At 36.3% G+C, this 12,299-nt stretch overlaps 1 protein-coding gene across 1 annotated transcript in view; it reads left to right on the top strand.

The window, feature by feature from the left end:
- Nucleotides 1-12,299, top strand: part of DACH1 (dachshund family transcription factor 1) — a 364,513-nt gene that overhangs the window by 332,081 nt on the left and 20,133 nt on the right. Inside the window, exon 12 of the mRNA XM_054399848.1 lies at nt 733-799. Within this exon, the coding sequence (XP_054255823.1) occupies nt 733-755 (23 nt within the window). The 3' untranslated portion in view covers nt 756-799. The remainder of the gene's footprint in view (nt 1-732; nt 800-12,299) is intronic.

The following is a 12,299-nucleotide window of genomic DNA, read 5'->3' as shown; positions in this document are numbered from 1 at the left end:
AAAATATATCTATATCTTGGTATCAAAGGGTGTTTTGGTTAATAGTCCTTTTCTCCACCATCATTAAGTTTTTTTCAACTTACTGTATTAAGCATGCTATACAGTTCTGTAACTAAGCAAACAAAGGCAGGAAAGCTGCAGCATTCTGTGGGGAAGTGAAATAATTGAAACACTAAGTATAATTTCATCACTTAAGAAAATACTATACAAGGGAATCATAATTAAAGATAAAGATTTTATTATTTGTTACAAATAAAAGGATACTTGTCAATTTGAATTTATACTTAATGTTGATATTTTTAACCATCTCTTTTGTGAGTAAGGAATAGGATGAATTTATGCTCAAAAGATAATTGTATTTGTCAGTAAGGGGGGTGTGTTCTGTTCTATTTTTCATCATGTAGCACTTATTCAGATTCATTTTTAGTTCACGTAAAGAAATTTAAATTTGAGGCTATAGAAAGAAACTGTACAGGATATTTTAGAGTTGAGTTTTTTGGTTAAAATACTAGGTAGATAACAGTTTGTTGGAGTCTCCATAAAATGCTAACAAGTAATCATAATAAATAACCCAATTATGAGTCTTATATATACTTGCATATTTTTTAAAAGGTATCAACAGATACTAAGTTATTAGGAACTGGTGTAGGCACTGGTTTGAAATGTTTTCTTTCTTGCTTCTGTTTAAAATAATAATAAAGCAGATTATCCTCTTCTCCATACATATTGTAGGTTCACTAGATGCCTATGCCTAGCTCCCAATCCGGTTTCCCAAGACCCCCTCATCCCACACAAAAAGGTACCATACAAAGATAATTTTTTACTTTTATGTACTGTTTTTGTTACCAAACCTCATACTAAGCACTAGAACAATGACATTTACTGCTGCTTTTACTTTATTTCCACTGACACTTTTTCCCCTCTTCTGGTTGCTTACCATTTATTTGTCTGTCTACATCATTAATTTTAAATTTTCTCTATAAATTCCACATTCTCAATTTTCTGTCTAACAGTAGTTTCCCTCCTAACTCCTGTACGTTCATATTCGTTCCATTTAAACATCACTCCATTTATGCATTATCTGAACTCATCTAAAAAGGTTCTATTTCTGCATTGTCCTCCCCTTTGACCATTCTTTTTATATGGAGTTCTTGTCATGTCTTCTTCTTCCCAAATCACACCCAAATTATTTAATGTTTTTTTTTCTAAATCTATCCTGATAAGAATAGGAAACTTAACCAATTTTTTCTCTCTCTTAGGCTGCTATTTTGTCTTCATTTAATTCCTATTTTCTAGCAATTGTCTCAGCAGTACCTTTTCTACTTTATTCCAGTTAATTTTGTACTTTTACGTGTCATCGCTCCAGCTGCTTCTTGAGACCAGCTAATAGTCTTCTCACCCTGTCCAGTTTCCATGAATTCTCAGGCCTTTTTTTTTTCTCCAAAATATCTGTCTTCTTTCTAGGAAACCCTTTACCTGTCCTCAAACTTTTCCTGTCCTACTCTATTCTTGCAGTCAATTTTTCCTTAACTATGCATCCTCCCATAGCACAAATTCTGTTCCTTTTGTTTGCCAATCAGAATTTCATACCTCAATTCCTTATTGGGCTGCAAATACTTTTTTTTTCTTTCTAGCACATTATCTGTCTTTCTCCAAATGAGTCTGTTTTGCTGTCCCTGTCTCTTAGCAAATTTATGGTTTTTAAGCCCTTTCCCACCAACTGTTTCTTCTTAGCTTTTTCTAGTACTCCAGTTCTCCTGTAGGCTCATTGAGAATGTAGTTAAGTGTAATGCTGTGTGGCTTTAGACTATGCTTTGCTGATCTAAGAAAAAGAGACACTCGGCTACCATGCACATAAAAGCTTCCAGGGCTGTCTGTCATTTTATGTCCCAGGAAGGATAAGGCAGGAGATCTTGAGCGGATCCAAGAATAGAAAAAGAAATCAACTGCAACTCAGAACACTGACTGCATAGTCCTGCATGAAATTACTTGTAAGGCCTTTGAAGGCTACTGCAGAGGAGTGAGAAAGAAATTATGATTGTGGCCCGTATGAAGAGCCTGCTGTGTGTTTTCTGGTGCCTAAATACTAGGAGAAAGCTGCTCTATAGCTGCCCTCCACATTAATAAAAATTGCTTAGATGCAGCTTCAGTCATTTGCCTGAAAGCCTCACCTAAATTATTTTCTGCATTGGTCTGAAACTTGTTTAATCTATTTTTCAACAAGTAAAATCAGTGTAATAATCTCACCAAATGATAGTCCTTCATTCTTTCTTGGTATATTTGTGTTTGAAAGATAACTATCTGAAGGACTTCTACATTGAAAAGGAACTTCTGGTTGTTCTGTGAAGCTTGTGCGCACAGCTCCATTTCTGATGTATAGGTCTTGGACAAAAGCATGTGGAAATCTGTGATTATATTTCTTATGAGATCAAAACTTTATTGGAAAAGGCCATTATCAAGGCTGTAAAGTCAAGCTTTCCAAAATTAGGAAATAGTAGAATTAAGGTTGTCTTCTGCACCTTTGTTCGGCCGTCTTTGTGTATGCATCATGATATAATCTTTAATTATGTGATTAGATACTGTATTTTTCACAGTACCTTGTCTCGTTCAGTGCAGGGGACGAGGATGTAGTTGAATAAATGGATATCTATCTAATACTTTCTTTATCTTCAGTGCTCAGTATATGTTCCCATGCTTTATATAATACCTGCTTTATATATAATGCTCTAATCGTAGACATCATGCTTTACAGAAGAGGTATGAATGATTTCATATGTTAAATCTTAATTTTGTCATTTCCTAACAGTTGAGTGTTTTACTTCACCATTTGAATAATGTCCTAGGTAACAATTTCCTAGGGTTTTCTTTTTAACAATAAGCTACAAAGTCAGAAGTTTCACTGCAAGATGACATCTGACAATCTTGTGGACTTGAATCTTCAAAATCACAGTGATAAAGCTAGCAAAGTAACTGTTATCAGTTTTAGTTACTGTTATCAGTATTAGTTTATACTAATATGTGTCTATGGGATGACCATTTTGCCATGGGGGTTTTTGCAGACTCTTGTTAAGATACAGTGTTTCATATTCTTAGGCGCAGGATCTTCCCTTCATTTTTGTTGCAACCTGTATGACTTCTAAGCTTTGGAATTCTTGGTTCTTCCTCATACCTGGTCTTTAATAGCCATTTCCAAATGTTATAAAGTCCTCCTTTTTTTCTCATGTTTTAATAAAAATTTCTCTTTATACCAAGACATAATTCCAGCCTCTGATTTTGACTTCTTACACCTAATATTCTTATTACTCAAGATTTAGGCATCTCTGGTTATTGGCTCATAATATTCTATCCACATGCTGCATATCTGGTTACTTCTCGAGATTTCTCTCTCTAAGAGAGTTCAAATGACTTTACCTGCCTTTCTTGTCCTGTCTGTGTTCTGTCCCCCTTCTTTCCTTCTGTTTTCAACCACTGAGTTCTATTTTTGTCTAGTTAGTCCAAATCACTTACTCCCTCCAACTTTATTCTTGGTTACTGTCTGCCAATCATTTATTACTATCTCCCTTTCACAGTGTCTTCCAATGCTCTGGTGTTTGTGTTCCTACCTTTGCATTTAACCAGTCTCAGTCACTCCCAGTAGTCACATTTTCTGTCTTTATTTCCAGTTCCAATGGCATCAGAGTTCTTAGCTTAATTTATCTAAAACTTTTAGTATTTGCAAGTGTTTGCAGATTTTGAGATCAGTGTTGGCTGCTGTTGTAGATAGGACACATTTTCCACTGCAGGACTACTCTCATATTGACCTATGATTTTTTAAAAATAATTTTCAATATCCTTAAATGACAGGACATCAGTTTCTTTTCTGGGGACATCAGTTCTCTTTGCAGCATGTTCAACTTAAATGCCTCTTAACAAAGACGAGATCATCCATCTGTATAATGCCATGTAAACCAATTTTCATATGTTTTCTACAATATTAAGCGATTAAACCCAAGAATAACATCTGATTCGTTATGTTTTGTCATTTTTTCTTGCCTTTTTCTTGTTAAAACATCTTAGAAAAGTTAAATACATCAATTTATATATAAACTTGTAAATTCTGCATTTTTACTAAGTTGACACTTATTATTTACTCCGTTTTTGTTGACTCATAGTAAGTACTATGGATTTGTTGTTACTTGTTTATTATTGCATGGAACTTCAATCAGAAGGCTTGTAGTTCTCCTTAGTGTAAAGCTATGATGCTCAAATGTATTTATCAGGTCATTTTCAGAATGAAAATACATTTTTACTTTCCCATGTGATGTTCATTCTTCTTTGGTGATCCATTTCAATACTGTTTCCACTTCCTTTGTATTGTTGCTTTCTCATTTTCCCTCTATCTCCATTTCAGCCTCCCCAACTGATGAAATACTACTTCTGTGTATCTGAGATCTTTCTTATTATGCCACTTCTTTGACTTGTGAGGCCCTGTGTGTGTGTGATTTAAAGCTATGTGTGTCTGCTGTTTGACCAGGTGCTAACTAGGAGATAACGTGTATTCCGAGGGATCAGTGATGAGCTAGGAAATAAATATCTTCTGCTTTACATCTTGTTGCTGCCTCTTGGCAACTGGGCAAATCAAACAGTACATGATGCTTCTCAGCAGCTGATGGGCCAAACAAATGGTATTTCAAGCTGCAAGAGACTCACAGCCCACCTGTTGTGCAGGCCCATTGTAAAGGTTGAACATTTCAGCAGGGAAAAGAAGTGAAGAGCAGGAAAGAAGGCTGTCAGAAGCCTGGAAGAGAGAGGAATTCTTTTTTTTTTTCCTAGATATATTGAATAAGAGCCCAAGGAAACATCTGCTACTTAGCTAGGCTGTTTATGGAAACAAATGTCTGACTATTCTAGATCCATAGAAATGTAAAAACAGCCTGTGAAGCAGCAATGGACTGGGTTATTTTGGAGATTAATTTTTCTGTGATTTTTACTCACTTAGACTGTTTTTCCACCCAGCCTTTTTTTTTTTTTTTTTAAACCTTGTAATTTCCATTTAATTTGTATTTTTTTTCAGCTTAGTATTCAGCAAACATTAAGAAGGTGTGTCTATGTTTGTCAAATACCATGGTTTGTGAGAGTGTGACTTCCAGCAATCTGGAAGATTTTGCATTTTTAACTTTTATCTGTCTAATTATCACATTTTTTCCTTAACTTTTCCAATCTTACGGTTTCTAAAGTTGTTTCAGTTTCATTTGACTGCACTCCTTAGCATTATTCTAGGACTTCTGGGTAATAGTAGTGATCTGAGCTAAAAGGAAAGTGAGAAGAAAACAAAACAGAGCAAAGCTGTTGTAGTGACCCACTGGGGAGTGACATCTGCTGTCTTATTATTGATCCTTCTCTGTGTGCCAGTTTGTCAAACAAATTGATGCATTGGTGAAAATGTATACACATTAACTGTTCAATTTTAGAAAGTGAAGGGTAGTGTATTTCCTGCATTGCTCTTCTATTTTGTCATTCATATGATCAAACAAAAAATATTTTCATACCCAGTGGTGATGTTAAAGGGAGGGAACTCGTAGTGTCTGACTCTCAGTGGCATTTAGTGGAGCTGCTTTACTGTCTCCCTTTGGTTAGTCCACTTGATTCTGTTTTATTTTTGTTCAGTCGTTGTGCTGGTTAAACATTGTTCCTATTGGCAGTAACACATACTTATAATGCTTCATTTTCCTTCTGATTAGTGCCTTTAAACTTGGGCTGCTTTTTGACTGTAGTTTGTAGCACCTTGTATTAATGTCAGGGTCATGCACTTATTATTCATCTGTACAGTGCTATGCACTTCAGTGACGTTATATACATAATAATAAATAGCAACATTGATCTGTGTGTACCACCTTGAATTTCATTACTGTTGCAGAAGGTGTATCTCTGAAAATAGGTTCTGTAATTTTTATACATTTTTGAAAAAAAAGGGGGTTGTCCCTGTACCCTCATTAAAATATTTTATTCCGTTTCCTGTAGGAAAAGTAAGCCTTACTAGCTTTACCAGGTTACAAGTTTTAAAAACATTTGTTTTACTGTTTTTTTGGTTCAAATTTTAACCCTAGATTGTACATTAGACATTTATGAAATCTCCCACCATTGAAAACTGAATATTCAATGAGGAAACGTACAATAAAGATGTATATTGCTTCATATTTCCCCAACCATGAATAAATACTGACATTACCTTCCAATGCATATAAACCAAACAGTAATAAGTATGCTCCCTATCCTTCTTCCCAGGAATCTAGCACTTTGGCAGGATTTCAAACCAAGATAATCAATTAAAGACAACATTGATTAACTTAAACAGAAGATATTATTGATTATAAGCAGAAACCTATAAATAGATGCTTGATTCATAATGTTCATGGGTCAGTTTTAGCTACACCTTCAACTTTAAGGTGCATAATCCTCTCATCTGTCTCCCAAAAAGCAAAGGAAGGGCATGGAATTAGTAAACAGATATCTGTTGCAAAGTATTCTTACAAAGCCCTCTTATTCAACACAGACTCTTACATAAACATTTTTCACATTTTCTTTGAAATAGCTATCTATTACAATTCATATCTCATTTTATAGCTGTATATATATGAAGCTGCTGGAAATCAAATATGTTCGTGGCTTTTCTACTGAGATAAATGATTAATCAATCAGAGGCTTTCTTCCAACATGGTACTTTAGGGCACTTTTAAAGCAACTATGTGTAAAATTAATGATCAAGCATGAACAGAGTTGAGTGGGAAAATTCAGGACAATAAGAATATTAAAATGCACTGTGCACCAAAGAGGTTGTTTATATATAATTATTTTGACTAGTTTCATTTTCACTTATCTCTTATTCCCTTCCTCCCTCCTCCACTTTCATATTATTAAAAGAGAATAGGATGGAGGAGTTCTTATCTAACAGACTTCTGAGGTCACCTCAGTTATCTTGTTACCTAGAAGATACAAGCCACCATCCTACCTGTTTATGTTTCCCATAAGTATCCTGTTCCCATCATCTTCTCCCTCAGAAGGTAACTAAAATGTGAACAGACTAGTAAAACGAATTTTGCTAGCATAGTCTCATCAGCTGAAAAATAAATCACTTTTTCCCTTCTAGAGAAAGAACTGAAGGACTGTATTGTTTAAACCAGCAGGAAAAATTGATTAAAATGATATCATTTCAGTGGACTGGTGTTTCTATAGCCTATCATTGTATAAGGAAAGTGGATTTCTACTTCCATAACTGAACTATATTCCTGCACCTCTCCAGGTTGGATGGGGATGCTGACTGTAAGCTGTTTATCAGTGTTTGCCTCTACACTGTGTAGAGAGCTGTCCCTTTTTTCTCTTTCCTTCGTTTCCCTAAGCCACATTTACTACTTAGACAAATGCTGGAGAGCAGCATCCTGTCAGCTATGATGTGTGTCCTAAAGAAGGTTGTTTCTTGACATTTGTTTTTTAAACTACTATAGAGATTTTAAAAAATGTCTGATGTTTGTGTATCATCTCGTTATAAAGGAACTTCATCTGTCAATATTTGTGTTGTGTTCTTCTAGGAAATCATTAAGACTTCACCATCAATAGGCCACAAAACATTCGATGTTTTGAAGTTTTTCTAATAGTTGCACTTCCTTTGTTGTAGCTTTTGTGACATGTGATGGAGACAACTCTTATGCCAAAATAACAGTAATAATTTTCAATTTTACTTACTGTGTTGTAAAGAATTAGTAGTACAAACTAGTAGCCAGTAAGTTACTTTTTCCACTTAACTCATGTAGGAGGAAATCCATTAGACAAGGAGATCCATTATCTCCTTCCTAAAGGGCGCTACATCTTGTGTGGATAAAAAGAAACATCAAATCCAGATTAAAATTCAAGTCTTGACTTTCATGTTGAATCAGGTTTAAAACATTAAATATGAGTAGAAGCCATCCACTGGCCTTTTTTTGACTATCAGCCACCACCTGCTTTGAAGAAGAAAAGAAAATTTCTTATCAAGGCCATTTGAGCTAATCTACCAGGGAAGGTCATGATCAATTTTCCATGCCACCCCTGCATGTCTGAAATTCTACAAAAAGATTTTCAGAGAGAAGTTAGGACATTCTTGTCTTAACATGAATTCTTACACTATTTAAAAGGTTATTTGATTGTCCACAAGTAGATGACTAGTGCCATTTGAGATCCTCCAGGGCATCTGAGACATCTGCATAGGTTTAATCATACCTATGGAAGATCCAGGCCTTTCTGGAGCAGCAGCTGGAAGCCATGCAGGATATTGAAGGCTGACTCAAATCATAACAGATGTTGAATGAAGCCCTTTTTGCTCATTTAGAACACCTTTGAACATACTACATTCTTGACTTTGGTTATATTAAATGCAAATTTATAGCTTATATATTTTGAACAAAATATATTTATTATTACATTAGTTTAAAGACAAGGTCTATGGGACTCTTCTAGCATTTTTAGGGGAACCACAAATATTCAGGGGATAATTTCTTCCTCTCCTATTATGTGTGGACTAGCCTGTATTTTATATAGCATTTGTCTGAGATATAAGAATGTGGGATATAGAAAAAAATTGGGGGTTTTGGTTTGGTTGTTGTTTTTTTTTTTAATTTGGTTGGTTGGGTGGGTTTTTTTTTGTTTTGTTTTGTTTTGTTTTATTTTTTTTTTTAAAAGAAGCCCAAAGTCACTGACTTTGAAAATGATCTGGTATTTTTTGCCATATGTGACTCAGGTAGTAGTCCTTCGACCAAGTAGAGAGATGGGCTCAGATGTGCCAGCCCAGGACTTTGTTAATATGCCTTTTTCTTGTACTTTTTCTGTTTATGAAACATCTTTGCATTCTGTCCCCACATCCAATATTAAAATCTTTCCATAGCTGCTCCTTTTTTTTTTTTTAACTAGGAAAAAAACCCCAACCACAAAACAGAAAATTCAATTTCACCAAGAAGTCTGCAAGACTATTCATATGGCAAAACAGCTAAAGAAGAAAACTTTTTTTCAGCAGACTTTCAACAGTATTAATTTATCAAGAGTGTATAATTCTTTTCAATTGCTAATGTAAATATGTATATCAGAACAGAAAACAAAGTCATCAAGGTGAAGGAAAGCATGTTTGTATATAATAGTTCTGGGAAACTTTTTAAGGACAGGTTATTTGTAAGAAGACAGTGATTTCATAAATATACCAAAATTAGCCAGTCCAAAAATAGTATTCTAAATTGCTGCATTTATTTTTAGAGGATACTTCATGTATTGAAAGTTTTTGCATAAATGTAAGTTTTAGTAAATAGATAGTTAGTTAGTTAGTTTACTGATTCCAGTGTTCAGCCTAGTGGTCTGTCTCAGGTAGATTCTTTGGATTAGTGCCAGGAGCAACTGAAAATCTAGTAGAAATGTTGCCATTGTAATATCTGAACAACTTTGCAATCTGTGATGGATGTAATCTTTACATCAGGACATACTCTTGTGATGCAGAACAAGGAAATTATCTTTATAGCAATAGAAGGGCTAAGGATCATGGATATGTTGAAAATCTGTGGTAGGTCACAGACTGAACTTGAATCTTTCAAGAATTAAAATTTTCCATCTGTCCTTCATGTTTTTGCATAAACATAACTAGTTTGGTTAAAGTATCTTTTGTCATGACATTTAAAAGTTTTAAAACTAGAATAAAGTAAGAGGCATATTTATGTAGATTTTGGTTTTGCCAGCTTCCTATTACTAAAGCTCTGTTGAATTCTTTCTTCAGCTTCCTGACTTACAGGCAGACCCATAAAAGTAAAGATTAGCCAGTACCTGGAGCTGAAGACCAAAAATGCATGCATTGCTATATGCTTTCCTTTTGATGTTTTGGTCAAAAGCACAAAGATGATGTACCATTTAATTAAACCTGAGTCATCAAAGGCACATTGTCCCCAAGCATGCTATGACAACAGCAAGAAGCAAAAGAATTGCCAGGCATTTATATATAAGAATATTCAATGCATTTGTTCTGTGAGGTAAACCCATCTTACTTGACTTGACTTACTTTAGTTAGACTTTTGACACTGTCTCCCATAACATCCACATGTGAAAGCTCAGGAAGTGTGGCTTAGAAACATGGATGAGGAGATGGATTGAGAGAGCCCAGTGGGTCGTGATCAACAGCACAGGGTCCACCTGAAGACCTGTAGCTAGTGGTGTTCCTGAGGTGTCAGCACTGGATCCAGTCTTGCTCGACATATTCAATAACAGCCTAGATGAAGAGATGGAGTGGACCCTCAGCAAATCTGTTGATGACAGAAAACTTGGAAGAGTGGCTGACACACCGCAAGGCTGTGCTGCCATTCAGTGAGACCTGGAGAGAGCTGGGCAAAGACAAACCTAGTGAAGTTCAACAAGGGTAAGTGTTGAGTCCTGCACGTAGGGAGGAACACCATGCACCAGTACAGATCAGAGGTTGACCTGCTGGAGAGTGGCTCCACAGAGAAGGACCTTGGAGCCCTGGTTGAAAATGTTATTCATGGGACAGCAATGTGCCCTAGTGGCCAAGAAGGTCAGTAGTACACTTGGGTGCTTTAAGACTGTGTCCAGCAGGTCGAGGGAGGTTATCCTCCCCCTCTACTCATCCCTAGTTAGACCACATCTGGAATATTGTGCACAGTTCCAGGCTCCCCAGTTTAAGAGGGACAGGGGACTACTGGAGAGAGTTCAACAGAAGGCTGCAAGGATGACTAAGTGACTAGAGCATCTCTCTTACAAGGAAAGACTGAGAGACCTGGGGCTGTTTAGTCTGGAAAAGAGAAGGCTGAGGGGACCTTATCAGTATCTGCAAATATCTGAAGGGTGGCCATCAGGAGGATGGAGCCAATCTTTTTTTCAGTAATTCTGTGTGTGATAGGAGAAGGGGCAATGGATGTAAACTCAATCACAGGAAATTCCATCTAAACATGAGAAAAACCTCTTTTACTGTGAGGGTGACAGAGTGCTGGAACACTCAAAGAGGCTGTGGAGTCTCCTTTTCTAGTGATCTTCAAAACCTGCCTGGACATGTTCTTGTGTGACCCGCCCTAAGTAGTCCTGCTTTGCAGGGGGATTGGACTCAATGATCTCTGGAGGTCCCTTGCAACCTCTAGCATTCTATGATTCTATGATTCTTACATAAGCAATAGTATTAATTTTTTGGATCTTTTTGTATGATCATCCCTACCCTTATTTCTTACCACAGTCTTGAAATTACTGTCCCCATTTATGACCAAGGTGAAAAAAAACCACAAAGTAGTAAAGCAATGTAGCCAAGTAATGCCATTTCCCTTAAAGCTTTACATGAATGTATTTTGAGATGAGATGGTGACTATGAGATGTTAGTAACTGTGCTGGTAAATGAGTTTTTGGATTTATGTAGGAAGTTACATGTGTTCATGAAATTGCATTCCTGATCCCATTGTTGATTCCGGTACTATTCCTGATCCCATTGTTGATTCCGGTACTATTCCTGACCCGGAATAGTCACTCACTTCCTGTCACTCACCTACAAAACAAGATTTTAAGCTTGAAGGATTGTAGTTTAATCTTGTGAACACTACCTGAGGGTCTTCCTAACTGTGGAGAACAACAGGGGAAAAGAACTATGAGAATGCTTATTTGGAAGCATCACTCCAATTTGAAGTGTTTTGATAAGGAGTAACACACAAGGTGAAGCGTAAGGCAAAACCTTTCAAGTACTGCATTTCCACTTGTTAAAAGGGAAGAGCCAGTGAAGGAATTAAAAAGGAGTGACAATTCAAAGAAGACTAGGAAAATACTTTTGCCATATGCATTTGTGTATACAACAGAAGTAAGCTTTAGTAGGTAAGATTTGAAAGAAACAGCATATGAGTTTACAGCAAGAGAAAGGGACAGGAAAGCAAGGGGCAGAGACTTTCTATGAGAAGACATTTAGACACTGTTGTAATGAAGAGTCAGAAGTAACAGACAGGATGCCTTGATTTTGAACTTCACTGTCAGACAAGATAAAAAGAGTTGTTCATAGTGACTAAAAGTAGTAGCAGAGGAGGAATATGGAGGAGGAATATGAAGGGGCAAATGATTAACAGCTCTGTTCTCCCACCCTGAGACTGTCAGAGCAGCTGAACGTTCATACAGAGAATCAGAAAAGCAGGCTGATGTTTCAGATCAGACAGAAGGGAATAGACCCGTAGTACAAAGTGCTATGTCAATTATCAACATGGATATGGTGGCTGAATTTCTGTCTGTGGATTAAACTACTCAGAGAGGAAGCACAGAGAGGGAGACAATGAGAG

This window comes from Indicator indicator, chromosome 1 (genome assembly GCF_027791375.1).
Source record: "Indicator indicator isolate 239-I01 chromosome 1, UM_Iind_1.1, whole genome shotgun sequence".
Taxonomy (NCBI): domain Eukaryota; kingdom Metazoa; phylum Chordata; class Aves; order Piciformes; family Indicatoridae; genus Indicator; species Indicator indicator.
The sequence above is the reverse complement of the archived record's forward strand: the minus strand, read 5'-3'. Positions and strand labels throughout refer to the sequence as shown.